This window comes from Phacochoerus africanus, chromosome 2 (assembly GCF_016906955.1).
Source record: "Phacochoerus africanus isolate WHEZ1 chromosome 2, ROS_Pafr_v1, whole genome shotgun sequence".
NCBI lineage: Eukaryota > Metazoa > Chordata > Mammalia > Artiodactyla > Suidae > Phacochoerus > Phacochoerus africanus.
This window is the reverse complement of record NC_062545.1, coordinates 133,383,327-133,406,783: the sequence shown is the minus strand read 5'-3', so window position 1 is coordinate 133,406,783 and position 23,457 is coordinate 133,383,327. Positions and strand designations below refer to the sequence as shown.

Here is a 23,457-nt window from a genome sequence, read left to right as displayed (position 1 = left end):
GAAGAAACCCACAGATTGACTATGCAATCCATACCCTCACAGGAGATAAAGATATTAAGTATGTTTTAAATGGACAAAGAGTTTTAAAATTCTAAATTCATCTAAAATGTAGTTAAATTTATCAGAGGGTACAAAGTCAGAAGAGCCAGAACATTCCCTTCAACAACTTTTCTTCTCCGTAAATCTTGAAATCAAAGGTTCTTATGAACACAAAATACTTTTAGTTTTTGTTTGCTTATTTAATTTCATTCTCTAAAATATTATTTCAACTGTATTCATGAAGTGCTAGCAACAAAAAGAAAAGGCAGGAGCCTGTTGATGAGTGAGATCTTCACAATTCACTTTTATAAATTTGATCAAATTATGTACAACATAGTAGCTAGGATATAAGATTTATTTCCAAATGAGCATCCTTTGGCAGCAAAACAGATGGACCTAGAGATTATCATACTAAATGAAGTAAGCCAGATAAAGGCAAATATATGATATCACTTATATATGGAATCTTTATAAATGATACAGATGAACTTATTTACAAAACAGAAACAGACTCACTGATATATAAAAACAAACTTGTGATTAACAAAGAGTGGGGGATTGATACGGAGTTTGGGATTAGTAGATATATCTACTATATATCAAATAGATAACCAACAAGGACCTACTGTATAACACAGGGAACTGTATTCAATATCTTTTTTTATAATGATTTTTATTTTTTCCATTATAGCTGGTTTATAGTGTTCTTGTAATAACATATAATGAAAGAGAATATAAAAAGGAATATATATACTTAGAGATATATGTACAACTGAGTCACCTTGCTGTATACCTGAAACTAGCACAACATTGTAAATCAACTATATTTCAATAAAACTTTTTTTAATTAAAAAAAGATGGGGTGTTCCTGTTGTGGCTCAGTGGTAACCAACCCAACTAGTATCCATGAGGATAAGGGTTTGAGCCCTGGCCTCACTCAGAGGGTTAAGGATCTGGCATTGCCATGAGCTGCAGTGTAGATCACAGACTCGGCTAAGATCCTGTGTTGCTATGGTGTAGGCACAGCTCCGATTGAACCCCTAGCCTGGGAGCTTCCATATGCTGCGGGTGGGACCCTAAAAAGACACACACACACACACACACACACACACGGATGGGGGAAAAAAAAAAACAACCACCACAACATAACACCTTGGAAATCTTCTAAAGGAATTCTGGTGTTATCTAGCCAGGTCCAACTGAACTGTCTAATCATTTGTTAAATGACCACTGAATTGGTCTCTTGTTCTTCCAGAAATGTTTTCATCTTGCATCAAAAGGCCCTAATTGCAGTGTTAGCAATCTGATGAGCAACCTACTGCAAACTGCAATACAAATACCTCCAGTTCCAACCCAACTGAAACTATATCATTACGTAGCTCTGCCCCAGCATCCCCATGAAGCAACCTCTCCAATGCCACATCTTTTCTCAATGGTCCAATTCTCCAAAGCTGCTGTCTTTTGTGAGGCAACTGTTCAGCAATTCATTCTTTCTGTTGACCACAAGCAGACTAAAAAGTAGTGACACTGACTATTTACTATTTGCTTCATTTTGCTAATTTTTCAATATACTTAAAAAAAAAAGTTCAGCCCCTGGTCACCTGATCTTACCTGTCCAAGGCAATGGCAGGGAAGCTGAGGATAGTCACAGAGCAGAAGACTTTGTGCAAAAATTTGAGGACCTTGCAGAAGAGCATGGTGTAGATCCACCAGCAACAGTGAGGGCTGGTGCTGAGGATGATGTCGAAGGGCACGCAGACCAGGCTGGCACAAATCCCCGAGCAGGCCAGGTTTTTAATGAACCTGTTGGTGACAGATTTGAACACGGTTGTGCGGCAAGTTGACCATAACACCATGAAGTTTCCTGGCCAAATAAGCAAAAATAAAAACAAAAAATTTTTAAATAAAAAAAGACAAAAAAGGAAAGAAAGAAAATACAGGTTAATGAAATACTGAAAAACCACATTTGAGAGTTCATTTCAAAGAACTTAAAGACATTATATTGTGAATTTATATGAAATTATTAAATCACTTTTGTACATATCAAAACATCTAGAAGAATCTTTAGTGGTAGTTTTTGTTATTGAATTTTATGCATAGAAGTATGATGACGATTCTGTCGCACCTGAGTATAAACCAATTTTCTAGGTATTACTTAACCTCTGCCAGTCTACTCTGGCCAAGTTGACAAATGACCTCTGCATTAACCAAACTCTGTAATAAAAACAAGATGAAAACCACATATGTGGCTTAAAATTTTCTAAGAGCCATATCTTTTAAAAGTAAAAAGAATCAGATGAAACTTCGAGTGTAATCTATTGAACCTAATACATCTCAAACATTTCAACATGTCATCGTTATTTTAAAAAGTATTAATGAAATATTTCCATTCTTATTTTTGCACTATGTCTTTGAGATTTGGGGTGCATTTTTCAAATGGAAATGTAATTGCCACATAACACTCTGTTTTAGGTGTGTGTGGTATACTTTTTTTTACAACACATTGTCGATTCAGACTGGTCACTCTTCTTTTTTTTTAGGGCTGCACCTGGGGCACATGGAAGTTCCCAGGCTAGGGGTCAAATCGGAGCTATAGCCACTGGCCTATGCCACAGCCACAGCAATGCCAGATCCTTAACCCACTGAGGGAGGCCAGGGATTGAACCTGCGTCCTCATGGATGCTAGTCAAATTCGTTTCTGCTGAGCCACAATGGGAACTTCCACACGAGTCACCTTTTTCAAGTTCTCATTGGTCACACGCAGATAGTGACCACTGTACAGGCCTGTGATGTTCTAGAACTTTAGCATCAGTAACACACTTGTCTGTCTCTCTGAACATATTCTCCTCTTGTGGCTTCCACAGGCCTACAGTCTTCTGTTGTTCCTTCTAACTTCCACGTCTCCTGGCTGCTCCCTATCTTCTCCACTAGACCTTTCTCCAGCCCCTCTCTCCATCCTCTCCCTAGGTTAAATCACTCACTCGATGGCTCTCCACTGAAATGCTGGTGACTCCCACATTCATGTCCCAAACTATGCCTCTCTTCTCAACTCCAGATTCCTGTTTGCCAATAGGCATTGATTCTCCACCCCCTCTCATTCTATAATGCCTGTCCATGGGCCTCAAAAGACTACACATTCCATCTCTGCTATGGGCTTATTATTTATACTTCTTTAAAAATTTTTTAGTATTTTCCCAATATTTACTATATACATTTTTAGTTACTCACACAGTCTACTTTCAAATACTGTTACACTGCTTCACATGTAGAAAAATAATCTTATAATGATATATTCCTAATTCTCCTCTCCTAACTTTCATACTTCCCTTATCATACATTTTACTTTTATATAAATTATAATCCCAACATTCATTGCTGAAATTTTTAATTTAAGAAGACAGTTAACTTTTAGAGCAATTAAAAATAAGAGGAAAGAGCTCTTTTGTGGTGCAGTGGGTTAGGGATCGGGTGTTGTCACTGCAGCAGCTTGGGTCGCTTCTGTGGTGGGGATTTGATTCCTGGTACGGGAACTTCCACATGCCACAGGTGTGGCACCAAAAAAAAAAAAAAAAGGAAAAAAGCTTTTTATATTTATCTTCATTTTAACCATTTCTTGAACAGATCCAAGTTTCTGTCTGGTATCATATTGTTTGTGCCTAAAGAGCTCCCCTTGACATTAGTTCAGGTCTGCTAGTAATTAATTCTCCCAGAATTTTTTTTTCTGAAAATGTCTTTCTTTTTCCTCCATTTTTCAAAGACATGTTTTCTGGGTATAACATTCTGAGTTGAGAGCATTTTTTGCCTCCAGTACTTGACAGATATCATTCTATTATCTTCCAGATTTCATAGTTTCTGATAATACGTCTGCTATAAATCTTACCTTTGTTCTTTGTGTAATTTGTCTTTTTTCTCCTCTTTCAAGACTTTCTCTTTCTCTTTGGTTTTTAGCCATTTGAATATGATGTGCCTAGAAGTGTGTGTGTGTGTGTGTGTGTGTGTGTGTTTACCTGGTTAGGGTATTCTGCTTCTTGGTTCTTTGATGTCTTTTATTACTTTTGAAAAATTCATGGCAAGTATCTCTTCAAATATTTCTTCTGTCCCATTCTCTCTCTCTTCTCCTTCTGGGGTTCTAATTACATATAATATGCGTTATAATAAAAAAAGTCCCCCCCACCAAAGATAAGTACATCCTAATCCATGGAACCTGTGAATATGTTAGGGTATATAGCAAAGACAAATTAAGGTTCTAGTCTTTGACCTTAAGCTAGGCAGACTATCCTAGATCCTCATAGTTTATTTTAATTCTCTATGTAATAATTTCAGTATCTGGGTCATATCTGAGTCTGGATCTTTGATTGCTCAGTCTCTTGACAGTGGGTTGTTTTTCTTGCTTTTAAGTGTGTCTCATAATTTTAGATTGAAAGCCAGATATAGTCTTTAGAATGGTAGATAGTAATAAATAGTATTTACAGGACATTGGGACAGACAGACACACACAAAGACTCACAGACAATTACACAGCACTACTTCAGTCAGATTCCAGGTCCCAGGCCATGGGTCAGTTACTTCATTTCATCATCCCATAAATATATGTAAGTTTTCACATAGGCAAGAAATAAGAAGTAACATGTTTGATAATTTGTTAAAGTGGGAGAACAGGAAAAGAAGATAAGGGAAAAAAGAAGGACATTGAGAAATACAAATATTTTATGTGGAGTAGTCAGGTCCTATTACTGCATCATGCCACAGACCTGTGTTTCCTAAACCTGCATAATCATTGGGATCTCCCAGGAAGCTTTATCCTGTTATAATCTATGTGGGGAAAGAATCTGAAAGAGAATGGATGTGTGTACATGTATAACTGAACCATTTTGCTGTACAGCAGAAATTATCACAACATTGTAAATCAACTATACGTCAATAAAACTTTAAAAATGAAAAAAATTAAGTAAAATAAAATGCAGATCCCTAGTCCTCAGCCCAATTGAATCAGAATCCTGGGGGGGGGGGGCTAGGAATCTTCATTATTATGGGCCTAGCAAGAATTTCATAGGACTGCCAGGTGCACTGCCACAGCCCCTCACTGTTAGCCTAAACTGTATGGAGTACATCAGTGTACTCGTTGTTTATTCAAAAATAAAGAGCGATCCTCCCCAATTTTGATGGCAAAAACATGCAGGTCGCACTGTGCTCTAATTATAGTCTCCATAGAGCCCCAAGGAAATCCTTTTCTGCTGCTCAGCGTGGCCTGCAGATACATAAGGAGCTACAGCCGCATTTCCTACTAGAGGAGAAACACAAGAAAGGATGACATCCTTTGACCAGTGTTTTATTATCAATGCTCATTGACTTGTTGCATTTCTCCCTGTTGCTCACCATCACTGACCAAGCAGAAAGGGATAGAACCATTTTAATTAACTTTAGTGCATAATTTTCCATTATTTACAAAGAAAAGGAAAAACTGAAAAATATGGATGCTTACTGAGAGCTGCACAGGAAAGCAGGATGGAACAAAAGAGAATGAAATACAAGATTCTTGCTCTCTTGGCTACAGTTCAGATGTTTGTGAAATACAGTTTATACCTTGGCCATCAGGACTGCCAATTACTCAGAGATCTATTTTAGGGCACTATTTTTGTTTCAGGTTTGCTTTTTTGTATCCAAAGTGACATGCATTAGTGTTTCTTATGATTACTGAGATAAAACATAGTTAATTTTTTAAAATTGAAGTATAGTTGATGTACAATAGTATATAAGTTACAGGTATGTGATATAGTGATTCACAATTTTTAAAGGTGATACTCCATTTATAGGTAGTTTAAATATTAGCTATATTCCCTGTATTGTACAGCATATCCTTGTAGCTTATTTTATACATAATAGTTTGTATGTCTTCAACTCCTACCCCTACAATGCCCCTTCCTCCTTCCTTCTCTCCCTTGGTAAACACTACTTTGTTTTCTATATCTGTGAGTCTGCTTAAGATAACACAGAGTTAATTTTTAAAATTCAAACAATGGATAAAAGTATGAAAAAGAAAGTAAAAATTACCCACCCAGTGATAACCCCCCTGTAAACTTTAAGTATTGATCCTTCCAAACTTATTTTTAAATACATGGACTTTCTGTTTATTCCAATAGGACCAAACTATGCACACTGCTTTTTTAGATCTTTTTGCTATATCAACCATATTTATATGACAATAAATAAAAATAGATCTATATCATCATTTTAATAGCTACATAAAAGCAACAGTGCTTTTATGGTTATATCCTAATTTATTTTGTCTATTGCATATTGATGAATTTTTTTAAAGCTGTTTCAATACATCTCTATTATACAATGTTGAGATCAACATCCTTATATATTTAATTTGAAGGAATTGAACTGATTATTTATTAAGAATAATTTCTAGATTATTTATTAAGCATAATTTATGGGTCAAAGAGCTTGCACATTTTTTAATATATATTGCAAAATGACCATCCACATAAAGCATGTGAGAGAGCTGGTTTCCCCATATGCTCACTCAAAGTTCTCTGTTCTAAAGAATTCTAAAATATTTGGAATTTTTGCATGCTTCCTCAATCCTAGGATTCATGTTTTCCTTCTTTCTAGAAAATTTTCATCCATTGCCTCTTTGACTTTTTCCCTACCTCTTTTTATCTTCTTCAGGAACTCTTTATTAGACCTATATTAGACCTCATTCTATTCTCTTAACCTTTTATTCATATTTTCCATTTTCCATCAATTTATCATCTTCTGCAAACTGAGTGGTATTTCTTATGCCTTCCTTCCATTTTATCAATTTTCAACTTATCTGGAAGTAATCAGACCATCTTTTTTCTTTCTTTTAGCTTCTTGGGTATCAAACTTCTTGAAATTTGTATTTGGATCTACTTTAAACTGCCTACTCTTTAATTTTGCCATTTGCTGGGTCATTTAATTTTGCCATTTGTTGGGTCTGCTGGCTCTCCTTTCATGGTTTTCCTCATATAGTTTTTAATGTTCAGTTATGAGCTCAAGGTGTGTGGCGGTTGTTTTTCTATGGCAGGCTATAGTCCCTGGTTGTGTAAATGTTTTGGATGGCTAGCCAAGTGCAACAATGTCTGTTGAAGGACCATTCTGAAAAAAGTTAATTGTGTAGGAAAATTTTTACCCTAAGGAGAAGCAGGATATTTTAATAACTAAGAGCACAGACCCTGAAGCCTTACTCCCAGATTCAAGTCTCAGCTCTATCATTTACTAGTTGTGTGATCATGGGTGAATTAACTTCTCTGTGCCTCAGTTTCATCATCTGTAAAGTGAACATGATAACAGAGTTCCTGTTGTGGCTCAGCTGTTACGAACCTGACTAGTATCCTAGGATGCAGGTTCAATCCCTGGCCTCACTCACTGGGTTAAAGATTTGGTGTTGCCAGGGAACTGTGGTGTAGATCACAGACACAGCTCTGATCTGACATTGCTGTGGCTGTTGTGTAGGTTGGCAGCTGCAGCTCCTATTGGACCCCTAGCCTGGGAACCTCCATATGCCACCAGTGTGGCCTTAAAAAGAAAAAAAAAAAAGTGGACATGATAACAATGCCTATGTTCCAGGGCCATTGTGAGGATTAAATGAGCCAATACAAGTAATATAGGTATAGTATAAACAGCTTACTGTGCGTAATACATGCTATGTAAGTGGATAGGTCATTGTTATTATGAGTTGCACAAAGGTTTGGAGGGCACCAAGGAAAGGTCTGACAGAGAGAGAGTGAGAGGCTGGGCCTGAGGAAAAGAATCCTGGAGCCATATATAGAGAAGATAGAAGAGGATAGCTCTTTGGAGGGACTTGGAAGCTCAGGAGTGAGAAACAAGGTAGGACTGACTAGCTGATAGGTTCCAAAGGGAACATTGGGGTCTGCTAAGGAAGAAACTCAGGTTTACCCTGTGATGGCTCCTTGGCTACTGCTGAAAAAAATCACAGCAGATTGTCTTGTGGGGTTACAAAGGGTGCCTGGGATTATGGTGTTTGGCAGTTGTGACAGCTTCAGAGCTTTGCCCTCAGGCCTGTGGGACACAAATACTTGTCTCTCCTCCTCACTGTCCTCTGGATTCAATGACTTCACTAAGCCTTGTCTCTCTAGCAGGGAAGGCAGGGGCTGCTGGAAGATCTGCTCTCTCCTAGAAGTTCAGCCTCCACTTGAATCGCACATGACAGGTCTCAAAACAAGGACGTCTCTTCTCCAGATGGAGTCCTGCTTCTGGAATCCATCAAGCCTATTATAAAACAGTCCAGACACCCTACAATCTTACAGCAGCACACAAATATGATACATCTTATTAAAGCCCCAGAGTGAATTAAAAACCACAAAGGGTCAAGAAAATAAAAAAAGGAATCAATGATCTTGACATGGTTTCATTAAGAGAAATGAAAAATCTGGAGTTCTCCTGTGACACAGTGGGTTAAGGATCTGGCATTGTCACTGCAGGGGCCTAGCTAGCTGCTGTGGTGCAGATTTGATCCCTAGCCCAAAAAATCTCAAAGTAATGATGACTTTCAATTCAAAAAAAAAAAAGAAAAGAAAAATCTCAAAGTAATAATGCTTTCAATTCAATTATCTGAACAGCTTGAAACCATCAAGAGATTATTTGTATCATTATGGGAAGAGGTTTTGGAATGCTATCTGGCCAAAGATAATATTACAAATAATAAAACAGTGATTATACCTATACTTCATTATTTGTTTTAAAAACTTTTAAAAACATTAATACTTACCCATGATCTTCCCAATAGGTAGACACTAAGCACCCTTGTGACTTTATTTTTATTTTTTAAATCTTATTTTCTATTTCTCTTTGTTTATTTATTTTGACATGCAGAAGTTCTTAGGCCAGGGATCAAACCCATGCCATAGCAGTGACCTAAGTTTTAGCAGTGACAAGGCCAGATCCTTAACCCACTAGGCCACCAGGGAACTCCCCCTTGCACATTAGATACACAAGTTGAACAATAAAGAATTTTAATTGGAATTCAAATTTTGAAAAAATTTTATTCAAAATTATTTGAAAAAAATGAGTTGCCTTTTGGTTCAGTGGGTTAAGGATCAGGTATTGCCATTGCAGTGATGTGGGTTTTATCCCTGGCCCAGATAATACTGCACACCACAGACATGGCCCAAAAAAAATTATTTGGAAAAAAAAAACAGTTGACCTTGAACAAGGCAGAGATTAATCCTCATAACTTAGAGTCAGCCCTCCATTTCCTCAGTTCCTCTGCATCTGTGGATTCAACCAACCATGGATGGTGAGTACTATAGTATTTACTATTGGAAAATATTCGTAAGTGGACCCATGCAGTTCAAGCCCACATTGTTCAAGAGTCAACCGTATTCAGTTTCTTACCACCTCACTAAAAAGTTAATGTGTCCCTGAACATCTGAGTGTGCTTCTCCATGTTATTTAGGTTCAGATGTAGTTTCATTAGAACAATGGCTTTTGCAAAGAGCTGATTTTATATATTCCTTTCTTTCTTTTTCTTTTTTTTGGGGGGGTTGGGGGTGCATGCCTAAGGCATATGGAGCTCCTCAGGCTAGGGCATCAAATCGGAGCTACAGCTGCTGGCCTACACCGAAGCCACAGCAATGCCAGATCCGAGCCATGTCTTTGACCAACACCACAGTTCATGACAACACCAGATCCTTAACCCACTGAGCGAGGCCAGGGATCAAACCTGCGTCCTCATGGATGCTGGTCAGATTCATTTCCTCTGAGCCACGACAGGAACTCCAGCAAAGAGCTAATTTTAAAAGAATGCTAGAGAACAAAAATAAATGTGAGATTGAAGAATTAAACCCATTTTGAAGAAGAGCAGAGGTACAAAAGTCAGTTGATTAATTTTACCAAAGCATTCAGTAGTTCCCTACCACCAAGAAAAAAGCAAATGCAAACCTCTCAACATCACATAATACCTTTTAAGATACAATCCTTGGCTGCTCCCACACTCACCACCCAGTGTTGCAGCATCATGATAGAATAAAATGACTCTGGAAATTTAAAGGGAAAATCCATGTTTTTCTCTGAATCTTACACCTACTGTCCAAGCAATGGGTTGTTCCCCAAAGGGAACTCCCTTTCATAAAAAAGAGTGAGTGAGAGAGAGAGAGAGAGAGAGAGAGAGAGAGAGAGAGAGAGAGAGAGAGAGAGGGTAAGACAAAATAGGAACAAAGAACTCCTCAGTGTAAAGAGGCAAATGGTACCAGGAAGGTTCAAAATAAGACACTGTGAACCTAAGGACACAAACATTAAAAGTTAAGTTTCATACAGAAGAGACCTGTGGTTGCCAAGGGGGAGGAGGAGGAAGTAGGATGGATGAAGAGTTTGGGGTTGGTAGATGCAAACTATTACATTTAGAATGGATAAGCAATGAGGTCCTACTATACAGCACAGGGAATTATATCTACTCTCTTGGGATAGAACATGATGGAAGATAGTATGAGAAAAAGAATGTGTGTGTGGGGGGGGACTGGGTCACTATGCTGTACAGCAGAAATTGATTTACGACATTGTAAATTAACTATACTCTAACAACAAAATAGTTGTTTCAGAGTTCACATTTCCAAAGGAAAGTTTAAATAGTTCTAAACAGGATTCTATCTTATTCTGATTTTTTAGAAATCTCTCTCCCTTTAATATATGTGGGTAAATTTCCTGCCTATGCAGGGTCAGCACTGACAAGGTGATAAGTCGCTTTTTGCCACCGATATTATTATGAGTTATGGCTGTGGCAAGAAAGTGGCAGAAAGCCAGTCTGTAGCCGGAGGGTTGTGCCTGGTGGTTTTCAATGCAATTTGCTCTTTCTCAGAGTCTAAAATTTGAGCCTCTCCATTACTAATGAAGTGTCAATTTGCTGTAACTTGTGATTAAACTATCTAATATCTGCCCAACTTTTAAAACTGATCATTATTAGCATAAGAAAATTGTTACCATTAATTTGATTCCAGAGGTTTTTCTGAAATCCACAGGAGGTTCAAATTAAGCAGGAATTAGATTAGGAGGAAGAAGCTATGTAGTAAGTGTATTAAAATCCATATTGAATATTAAATAACTGCTTTGAATGAAAAGCATCTTATGAAATATATATCCCCAATCTAACCTTGGATGGTTTCTCCTTAGAATACCTGTTCCCAAGGAATAGTTCAGAGAAAATATTAACAGGATTCGGTTTTATAATATATAAGAATATACAAAGAGCTTCCAACAATAGCCTCTTCCAGCCAGCTCCTATGAGGTTGCACAAAAGATTTTAGGTGAGTCTGCAACAAATGCACATGTTTTATGGTTAAAGTATCCCAAAAGATAAGGCAAACTGTACAGCAAAATCAAAACAAAAAGATCCCAGTGACCATAGCACAAAGCCCCTGAAACGAGCTCGGTCTCTCACATCTCTTAACACACAGCAAGATACACACAGACCTGAAAGATAAGAAAGACCCAGAGAGTCTGAAGTTGATAACTGTCCCTCTTTCTTCAACTGGTCAAATTTTTTCTACATAAACAACTAGAAAATGTTCATAGTTTCACAGGATTCCTCGATCTCTTATCTTTGAATATCTCTGAAAGGTATATTATCCCCTGAAAAAATATGACAAGAGTCTCAGTATCACTGGCCCCATCTAACTGTGACAGCTTTTAACCTTTAATAACCACAGGCTCCATTTCCTCCTCAGTAGGTGAATGAAGAATGCTTCCAGGGAAAAGGAGGAAACAAGTTGCCTAAGTCTCTCTATCATTACACATGCTCCCCGGATCTGCATCCTAACAAGTCATTTTTTATTGTGTGGCGGTGAAAGAGTTCACTGCCCTAAATGTCTACTATACAGGCCATTTTACTAAGAGGTCCTTGTCCATATTCAATTGCTTATGAAGGGAGGGTCTTTGAAGGGAGGGTCTGTATCTTCTGCACCATTTGTACTGCATTTAGCCTAGAGGGGTTATTTCTCCAATAAAATACTGTAAGATTATGAAGCCTGAAAATAACTTTATCTGGAAATTCTGTTGACCCTCATGAGCACCAGTCATGGTTTTGTATCTAGGAGTTGCTTCATAAATACTCAGATAAATGAATAAATATGAGCTTGAAGTTCACTATAATTTTATCAGAATTATTAGAATTTTTTCTGTGTACTCAATTTTGTAGATACATCTATTGAGAGCAACTGCCTTTGCTCAATAAGCTGCATGTTTCCTATCTCCCCATCACCAGCACACAGTGTCAAAGCAGCTGGAGAAAGATGCATGCAACGATACATCAGATTATACTATAATTAGCCTAGTGAATGTATGCAGAATACGCATGCATTCTATTCTCCTACTCCTTCTGTTCCACTAACTACAATTATCCAGTCTGAAAGGGAAAATTATGTTGTAAATATTTCCAAAGAACACAAGGGTAAAAGGTAATTAGAAAGGAAAGTAAGCCCAATCCTGCTTCAGTCCAAAGGGACCCAGCATAGCTGATGCGAGGTGGAAGAGCAAGATTTTTGGAAATAAGAGTCTCTTATTCCTTATGATCTGGCACAATCTGAAAATGACATTAATTCAAAGTTGAAAATCCCATTTTTTTTTTTCTTTAGCTGCATCTGGAAGGAGAAGGGGAGAGGCTGGAGGGTAAGAACAAAGCAACAACTTTCTAAAACTTCTAACAGACTTCAGGCCACTCCCTCACTGCAGGGGAGGTTCCATTTGTAGACGTCCAGTACTTCCTTCATCACTTTCTCCAATTCCTGCAGGGAAGGAGGAGGCCTGCAGCAGAGGGGTATTTGTAGAGTGAGGAGCTGGGGCTTGGAGAGGCAGAGCAGCAGATGGCACAGAGCTGGAGGCAGCCAGATCCAGGCCAGGGCCAAAGTAGGGAAGGCTCTGGAAGGAAGTGATGGATCTGAATGAAAAGCAGTGCAAGATGGAGAATAGAACACAAGAAGTACTAAAAAGATGAGTTGGAGCACACTGAACATCAGGGTCAGTCAACAGCATAGGAGATGGAATAAATGCTCAGATAAAACGCTAGGAGCCAAGAGGAGAGAGTGGGGCAAAGCAAGCAAAATAATGGATTGGGATATGGGTAACAGGTAAGGAGCCTGATAATTGAGACAGACTCAGTCTAGACCTTGAACCTGGATATCATTCCTTGTGAGGCAAGAACTGAACCAACAAGATGCCTTGCAGGTATAACACAATTTTGGAAATACCTGCAATGAAGTGTGAATGGATGAACAGGAAAAACACCTGTCAGAAAGCAAATCCTAAACACTTCTCTTTCTCTCCTTTCCCTTTTTGTCTCCTTTTAGTAGCAGAGGATGGAGAGAAAGAAGAGGACAAAAATCGAGAGCAAAATAATAGGGAGAATAATTTCAATTCCATTTATCTCCCATACCAAGCCCTATTTTGTGTGTACACTTCCCAGTGACTATTTAAGGAAACCAAGGCCTTCTGTGCCTGAATCTTCATTAGTCACATTGCTGAAAACCGGACAAAAGCTTTCTTTTCTTAGTTCTAGAAAAGAATCCAGGATTCATGATTATGGTAACCACAGTAATACAGATAAACAGTGAAGAAGAATTCTCCTAATATTTTAGCATTTCATGAGTAATCAGCTTCCAATTTCTGCATTTTTCCTCTAATATTACCTGATTTGAATAACACTGGGTTATTTACTGTGTAATTCTCCTGGGGGTTCAAAATAAAATCAGAATGAAATGCTATTAGCTTGTTTAAAGCACTAAGATCAATGAGGAGATACGACCTCCTATTTTCCCATTATAAAACAAAAGGCAGGAGGAAGAATTTTTTATTTTGTGGGTTTGTGATGTGGCCTTCACAGGTCAATCAATGTCACTGATTCAGTGTGAATGAAATTAATAAAATAAACTATAAAATTGTTCACTTTCATTAAGCTCCAATTTCTCTTAGTCTTGCCCCTGACATTATTCTCATAAAGGTTTAAGCATGAAAACACCACGGCTGAAGGCAGAACACTGGCTAATAAACATTAGCCAACAAAGTTTAATATTACCTCAAGTAAGGAAATAAAAATGAGTATATAAGCAATGGTCAAGGAAACAGTGGCGTATTACAACATTTTAAATTGTCATTTTTTCCAATTAGAAACGTTATAATTCTTTAATAAGAATAAGAAGGTAATCTATAATATTAAATTGACTTTATATACTCACATGGAAGGAACCTGGAAAAGTCATCTAAACCCCCTTGTGTCCACATACAACTATGTAAGTCTTGTGCAGAGAAAAGACAGTTTTACTAACTGTTAAGACTTCTGGGGAAAAAAATATTTTCAGACCCCCTGTGGTAAATCAGCTTCCAAGATGGCCAAACCCCTGCCTCCTGGTATCCATGTCCCTATGCAGGCCTCTCCCACAACTGAATGGGGCCAACTTATGCAAATGCTAGAACATAGCAAAAATGACAGTGAGATTTCCAAGGCAAGGTCATAAAAGACATTGCCTCTTCTGTCTTAATGTCTTTTGAATCATATGCCTTGGGGAAAGCCAGGTGAGAAACTGGAGCAGTCCAATGGAGAGAACTACATGGTGAGAAACTGAGACCTCGTGCCACCAGCCACATGAGTGAGCCAGCTCAAGCCTTGGGTGACTGCAGTTCTGGCCAATGCACTGATTGCAGCCTTAGGAGAAACTCTCAGCCAGAAACACCCAGCTAAGCTGCTCCCAAATTCCTCATCTACATAAACTGTGAGATAATAAATGTCTATTGTTTTAAGCTGCTATGTGTTGAGGCCCACAACTCAGACACATTCTCTTATCTCTCTCATCCACAGAATGGAAATGATCAAATTTACCTTGCAAGACTGTTGTATTCAACAAGAGAATGTGTTTTTAAAATGCCAATCCCTGCCTCATCCATGATAAGTGTTAAGCAACTATAATGTTGTGTGAGTACCATAATTTTTTAACTTTCTTTTACTGACCATCAAACAAGTATAAATTAATGAGGCAGATCTAGAAGTCATAAAAGGCATCAAAGTACTCACTGAGCAACCACAAAATAATGTTTCTTCAGAGTGATAGATTTTTACCTACCTTTCCTCTAGGAAAATTTTTTAAAAATCAAAATCCCTTAAAAATTTTCCCCTACAGCAGCTATGTTAACACTTGAGAGTAAATCTGTTTACTTTCTCTTTGACTTTTTCAGAAGTAGAATGAACACCAAAACTCAAACAATTAAAATAAGCTCATCAGCTTGACTTCTTTCTATCAGCAGTAAGAACAATGAAGTCAGAATATGTAGCTATTCAAATGTGATTTTCCCTGATTTGCTCTGATAAGTGGCTATTTGAAAGATGGTAAAAGCCAAAATTAAGGTATGTCAGTCACTAATTCAACAGACGAGAGATGTAGGATGGCAGTGAGGGCCTGGTGCTGGCAATATCCACCTGGACCTAATGGATGACCTTAACCAGATGACTCAAAGACCTTGGTTCTGTTCCCAGTTGGCCATTAGGAACTTCCAGTCACACTTAAATCCAGAGTACACTCTTCTGGCTTTCCTTCTAATACTTTGGCCACTTCTCAGTATCTTGTGCTGACTTCTCCTCTTATATTAGGGCTCAATCTCAGCCCTTCTCAGGGTATCTTCCCCTCCAGATTATTTCAGACTACTGAACTTCTTTTCTACATTTTAATGGCTCCCAGGTTTATCGTGCCACCTCACCTATTGTTTTTGCCCTAGACTCAGACATCTATATACCCACCCAACATCTACACTTAGGACTTTCATGAGTATTCCAACTTAACATGTTCAAAATTAACTTTTGATCTTCTTCCCCATATCTCCCCCTCCTCCAGTATTATCCATCTCAGGACGATCATTTTATAAGCAATTAGGAGCATCACATCACACACCTTCTTGGAAACTTCTATTGCTTTCCCATTGTTCATAAAGACAAATCCAAAAGCCTAGGCTGCCCACCACTGGTTCCTGTGAGAATTAGAAAAGCTGCCCCTTCACTGCCATCTCTGATTGTAATAGATACAAGTTGATGACTCTGAGTGTCAACAGTACCCTCTAGAGTAAGTCTATGGACAAGCGGGTGCAGCAGTCCCTGTGGACCTTCCCTTGACTCCCTAAAACTTCAAAACTCTTCTCTGACTGGAGACATTCATGCAACTGTTTCTTCTGCCCTCTACTCCATCTTCTCTAATTTTACCTCCTTTTTCAGGTCTTCAAAGAAATCTTCCCTCACACACCATCCCTAATCCGAAACTGATCCTCCTGGTATTTCTCATCATAAGAATTCCTTGTTGTTTGGAGCACTTACTATAGTGGGAATTCATTAACTATATGTGCCAATCTCCATTAAACCATACATTTTATGAAGGCAGAGATCAACTGCATCTGATATTTCTACCACTTTAACCTCAATGCTTAGAACAGTACCTGGTAATCCTGAATGCTAATTATATATTTGTTGATTGAAAAAAAATGGAAAAATGAATGAACATGGGGGAGTATATCCCACTAGCTCAATGCTTACTGGCTATAAAGGATCCTATTTGGATCCCAAGTTTGAGAGGAGCCCAGAAGTCAGATTCTGGCTACTCATCACAAGCTCAGCATTTCCTTCTCTACTCTCCATTTTTTCACAATGCAAAAAGCTTTAGTTCATTTCTAAGTGTTTTTTTTTTTAATTAACATGCGACCACTGTTTTAAATTCAAATATTTCATAAAAGTATATGAAGAAAGAAAAATCACCTGAATTCTGGCACCTTAAGATAAACATAATTAATATTCTGGTCATCATCTTTTTATTTTATTTTTTTGCCATACCCATGGCATGCAGAAAGTTCCTAAGCCAAGGACTGGACCCATGCCACAGCAATGACAACACCAGATCCTTAACCTCCTGTGCCACCAGGGAACTCCTGGTCATCTTTTAATGCATCTCTTTATGTGTATAAACATAATTTTATGTAAATGGTATACTATTTGCACATACTGTTCTTTCTCATGGATATAATCTTCTCAAGTAACCTATGTAAACACACCTTTCTCCGTTCTCACTCTTTAATCACATTTAAACGTACACACTGTATTTGCAGATATATATGGTAGTTTGTCATTATTTCTTTTGTAAACACAGAACTTTATTATATATATATATATACATATATATGCAATATATAGCGGAAAATTTCCCGGTGCATGGTGCGAATATATCAGTTTATTATTCACCTTTTGCCCTCCAAATGGGCATTCACTTTGTTCATGGGCTTTTGCCATTACAAATAATATTATAATAAATATTGTAAATTTATGCTTATTTTCTTGTGCTTATATTTTTGTGGCATTGATTTCTCATTTCCACCAGCAATCAGTATAGAACTTTTCCTTCAAAATTTCTGCCCATAGCAGGAGCTATAAGTTCTCATTGATTTGCCAATCAATGAGTGAGAAGACCCAGAAGGATTATTCCCTGAGCCTAGTGCCCTAAGTTTCATGGATGAGGCATCATTTGCGGGGCGTGTACTTTTCAGAATGGATTCCTGTAACATTTCTGGAAAGCAGTCAAGCCAGTTTGGGGTTGCAAACTGCTCTGGTCCACCGTAAACTCAGTAACAGACCTGCTTGGGTCAGGCAGATCCTCATACCTCATGCTTGGTCTCCCAGATCACATACACCGCTTTTATGGGGGAAAGCACTCCACTGAGGTGCTTCCTTCACAGCATGCCAGATGAGGAGGACAGATTGGCAGGAGAGGGAAAAAGAAACCTTATGTCTCAGAGCTACAACTCACAACAAATAAATCCTCAGGATTGTAGTACAACTCTGATCCAAGAAACATCTGATTTGAGAAAGCCAGAGCAGGAAGTAAGGAAATTAAGGGTGCCGGCTAGAAGGAGAAATGGGAAGTTGTTTCTAGAAAAATTCATTTACTATTTGGCAAAGGACACTGAAAGGAAGTATACTTCTGGAGAAAATTTCCAGAGCTGGAGTAAAGATAGGACCCAGGGATGCTTGAGAGCTAGAAAAACCTCAGTAAAGGAAAACCACACAGGAATATAGACCTAGTTTTAGCAGGGAGGGTGGGAGAAAGGCTCAGAAGCTGCTGGACTCTGGGAGTCCCTAGCTCTCTCCCCATGCTCCTCTAAGCCCAACATGCTGGTCACTGGAAGGACCATCTTTCCTGCAGGGGGTGTCTACAGGTCCTGCAGAGAGCAGGGTAAAACAAGGTAGCACACCCAGGGGGTGACCACTGCAGAGCTGTTGCAAAGCCAGGACACCCACAGTATCTGTGCATACACGTTATCTGTTTTTTTCTTGTTCCTGTAACCTTTCCAAATGAAATCCATCTCTCTGATGGTTTTAAATTCATACAGTGCATATCAGCTTCTATGATTAAAATCCATCATGCTCATTAAAGTTGCTTCTGGAGTTCCTGTTGTGGTTCAGTGGTTAACGAATCTGACTAGGAACCATGACGTTGTGGGTTCAATCCCTGGCCTCGCTCGGTGGGTTAAGGATCCCGTGTTGCTGTGAGCTGTGGTATAGATCACAGACATGGCTCGGATCTGGCATTGCTGTGGCTATGGTGTAGGCTGGCGGCTACAGCTCCAATTAGGCCCCTAGCCTGGGAACCTCCATATGCCATGGGTGCAGCTCTAGAAAAGACAAAAAAAAAAGAAAAGAAAAAAAAAGCTTCTCCTGCTCTTGCCTGAAGGAAAGTGAAACCAGTGGAGGCCTGAAAGCAGTTGCAACTGTGCTAGCAGGGTCAGCCTCCAAGAAAGAACCCTGACTACTGACAGAGCGTATCCTCAGGGAATGGCAAAAGTGCAAATTAAATAGGAGAAAGCATTTCTCACCATCGGTTGGCAAGAATAAAATGAAATTTATAAGATCAAGTATTAAAGAGTATGGGAATAAAAACATCTTCATCTGTTTTTGGTGGGCAGGTAGGTGGCTATGGTGAATGGAAAGTAAGCTGGCAGTGTCTGTTAAATGCACACACCTTGGGCAGTCCTACTTTTGTGAAACTATCTTATAAATAAAAGATCAATATATAAGACTGTACATTCAGCTGAAGGTATATGTATGTGCCGATGGATTGTTGGCTCTGACTCCCAAGTTGAAAACAATCTGAATGCCCGTCATTAGGATAAGCTGGCATGTTCCTACAGGAACACAGAGAAATATGTGGAAAGATACGTCCCAGTTTTTCAACATTGATTATCTCAAACAAAGTGGAACTGGGGGATGGCATAATAAATGTGTGTAACTTGTTTCTAAACTAAAAAATTGAAAGGAGGAGGCAGAATGAGGGAGGGATGAATTGTGAGATTGGGATTAGCAGATGCAAACTATTATGTATATGGTGGACAAACAACAAGGTCCCACTGAATAGTGCAGGGAACTATATGCAATATCCTGTGATAAACCATAATGGAAAAGAACACGGAAAAGTGTGTGTGTGTGTGTATACACACTGTCACTTTTCTGTAGAGCAGAAATTAACATGATATTGTAAATAAGCTATACTTCATGATTTAAAAAAAAAAGTGAAAGGAAAAACATGTTTGTATACACACACTCCTATTTCTAACCAGCCTGGTATAATACTGAAAATGTCACTGTTAGGGGTTAATTTTTCTATTTCCAAAAATCTATTGTTAAAATACAGATATTTCTGAAATTGGCTTTTGGCCCTTGCCACCTGGGGAGATCATGTTTTGCTCACTTTCCAGCAGTGACAGCAGACTGAGGGGAGGCAGGCGCCCATATGAGGAAGACAGGGACAAAGCTCCTGGCCTGACAGTTGTGCATCTTGCCGACACTGAGGGAAAGACAGAGTGGAGAGGTGGTTGGGCCAGCATTTCTGGCCTTTGCCTGAGGCCAGTGCAACTTACAAAGCCACTCAGGTTTTCTTCCTGGTTCTCTGGGGGTGAGTGCCAGCTCCGAGTTGGCCCTCTGCCAGCTGGAAGGGCAGCTGACAGTGACCTTGAGGGGCATCCAGGGAGCTGCAGACCTAGCATCAGCTGAGTAGCAGGCATCAAAGGTGCCAGACATGGTTTCTTGCAATCAACTCGGGGAACAGGAGAAGTAATCATAAAAGTGTGATTTTTCTCAGCTCCAATAAAATGAAAATGCCTGCCCTTGTTATAAAGAGCCAGGAGAATCAATAAGAAGTTTAAGGAGACATTGGCAGGCCCCATGGGCTAACAAATCACTGCTTCCACCCTGAGAAACTGAGGGCGGAGGCACTGCAGCCTAGATGCATATATAGCAAAACTGCCTCCCCCGCCTCCTGCCACTCCCTCGTCACCATCTGTGGGCCATCCTTTAGTGAGTGCTTAATGCCTAAGGCTTTACATGCATCTTGTGCACTCTATGAGGATCCCATGAGATAGGGACTATTTAACCCCATTATACAGGTAAGGAAACTAAGGTACTGAGTGGTTAAGTGCTTTGCCCAAGTTTATAGAAATAAGAAGTAGTAGAGCTGAAATTTGTTTGACAGTCAGACTCCAAAGTCTAGGACAAAAACAGTATACCACACTGCCTCCATAGAAAGAGATAACACCTCACACTGCAACCCTGGATGCTGAAAACAAGAACAAAATATGTGTTCCTGGAAATGTCCCAACTCTGGTGGGATCGATCTATGAAAAACCTTGGCTCGAGTAAGGAAACTATGAGACCAGAAAGAATGCCGAAGTTCCAGGTGAGACGTGCGTGCAGGAAACAAGGAGTTTACAAGCATAACCAATGCTCTGGGACAGAATCTAGGAAAGCTCTGTAGAGTGAGGTTGCAGGTTTCTGCAGGGAAAAGTAACTCACCCTGGGATGGAAGAATGAATTTAGGTTTCTGCAGGGAAAAATAACTCACCCTGGGATAGAAGAATGAGTTTAGGACACACCCATAAGGGACTTGAGAGCATAAGTTGTTTGACAGGCTCTGGTCAAAAATTAAAATGAGACTAGCTACTTAAGCAAGACTTATATGACGGAATCTGTTTAGACTACTTTTCCTGTTATAATATGTATCCATGTATGGCTTTAGCTTTATTAGCACTGTCCCTACCTCACCTGAAAACATGGCAACCTGGTTTTGTAGCTCCAATGTGGAGACTTGTTTAATCTTCCTCAAGGACCAAGCTGGCCCACTTCCCAGTCTCCATCTTTTCTCTCTGAGCAGAGACGTATTCTGTTGCCTACCACATCCTGCAATTCTACTCCTGAATGTACACCAAGAGAAATGAAAACACAGGTCACACAAAAACGTGTACAAAAATGTTTGTAGCAGCACTGTTCATCATAACCCCAAGGTAGAAACAACACAAACGTTCATCAACAGGCAAAGATACAAAAGAAAAAAGAAAAAAAAAAGGCAAAGATAAAGTGGAATATTCATAAAATGGAATATTATGTGGGCATAAAAAGGAATGAAGTCCTGATACATGCTACAAAATGCATGAACTCCATCATATGCTGGAGTTTCCACCATGGCACAACAGGATTGGTAGCATCTTGGGAGCACTGGGACATGGATTCCATTCCTGGCCTGGCACAGTGGGTTAAAGATCCGGTGTTACTGCAGCTGTAGCTTAGATTGCAACTGTGGCTCAGATCTGATACCTGGCCCAGGAACTCTATGTGCCCCCGGGCAGCCAAAAAAAAAAAAAAAAAAATTAAAAAAGTTTACAAGCCAGTCACAAAGGAACATATGTTATATGTGTCCATTTGTATGAAATGTCCAGAATAGGCAAGTTCTTAGAGACAGAAAATAGATTCACAGTTGCCTAGGGCTGGGGAGTAAGGAGGAAATGGGGAATGACTACTAATGGATGTGGGGTTTCTTTTCTGGCATGATGAAACTGTTTTAAAACTGATTATGGTGGGGAGTTCCCGATGTGGCTCAGTGGTTAACAAATCCGACTAGGAACCGTGAGGTTGCAGGTTCAATCCCTGGGCTTGCTCAGTGGGTTAAGGATCTGGCATTGCCATGAGCTGTGGTGTAGGTTGCAGACGCAGCTCGGATCCCGAGTTGCTGTGGCTGTGGCGTAGGCCGGTGGCTACAGCTCCGATCAGACCCCTAGCCTGGGAACATCCATCTGCTGTAGGAGCAGCCCTAGAAATGACAAAAACAAACAAACAAACAAACAAAAAAACTGATTATGGTGATGGTTTCACACCTCTGTGAATATGCTAAAAATGATTAAATTTTAATTTAATCACTCTAAAAAAAGGGAATTGTCATGTAACTCTCAAAAAAGCTGTTAATGAAAAAGATAGGAGTTCCTGTTATGGCTCAGTGGGTTAAAGAACCATCGTTGTCTCTGAGGATACAGGTTTGATCCCTGGTCTGGCTCAGTGGGTTAAGGATCCAGCATTGCCGCAAGCTGTAGCATAGGTCACAGATGCTGCTTGGATATGATGTTGCTATGGCTGTGGCACAGCTGCAGCTCTGATTTGACCCCTGGCTTGGGAACTGTAGTTCCTGCTGCAGTTGTGGCCATAAATAAAGAAATAAAATTTTAAAATAAAATAAAAAGACAAAAAGGGGTCAGTGTGTGCCTGAAGGTGTGGGGCACAGAAATGAGGAGTCTCAATATGTACTGAATTATATTTGCCTTAAAGATTGCCTTTAGTGACTATTTTGCAGGGAATGTGGTCTTTCAAATAAGTCAGAACATAAAAACAGCTCGCAGAGGAATGTGTCTGGCATCTCAGACATGGGCCTCAATTTCATGCACCAGAGGAATCTGACATTGTTCCCTCACTGGGATGAGCCTCCTCTTCCACGGGAAGCCACAAAGCAGGGCAGCAATTAACCATAGCAATTAACCATGTTTTGCTTTGAAGATATCCTCTCTCTCTCTCTCTCACCTATACACACACAGGGAAAGCCCCTTTTCCACTACCACTCCAGATGTTATAGTAAAAGTACATTCTCTGTCTCTTCCTTTCATAGTTCAGCAAACAGCTTATTCATTTCATAAGGGCAAGCTATTTTTACCTCTCTGCGTTATCTTTTGCATTGCTATGTGTAAATTCACTCTCTTATCATCTCATTGAAATACAGTGCTCCTAACTCATCATATAATATAGGACTTTGCACCACTCTGTATCAGGACTCTAGTCCTACAGCCCCTCCCCAACACCCTTTGTTCAAGAAATGTTGGAGGCCAGCTCTGGCAGCCAGGGAATGTACACTTTTCCCAAAGGAGAGGGATGCGTGTCGGCTTTTGCAATGGAGACAGCCTCTTTGTCCCTTCTTTCAGGGTGCTGGACTGTTCAAATTTTATTGGCATAAGTGGTTGATCATATAGACAGTTTCTAACTACAGATTACATCATATAGTGTTAAAAGTACATTGGTTAACTTTCACATGGTACAGCAGCTATACATCA

General features: G+C 39.3%; 1 protein-coding gene across 4 annotated transcripts in view; it reads right to left on the bottom strand.

Annotated features, from left to right (window-relative positions):
• GPR176 (G protein-coupled receptor 176) overlaps positions 1-23,457 on the bottom strand; it is a 144,890-nt gene that overhangs the window by 6,940 nt on the left and 114,493 nt on the right. For 3 of the 4 annotated variants that reach the window (XM_047766744.1, XM_047766746.1, XM_047766745.1), the window contains one exon: positions 1,651-1,903. In XM_047766744.1, coding sequence (XP_047622700.1) covers positions 1,651-1,903 — 253 coding nt within the window. Of the gene's footprint in view, positions 1-1,650; positions 1,904-4,046; positions 4,125-23,457 lie in introns of those variants that run through there. The other variant, XM_047766747.1, reaches the window with a different exon arrangement.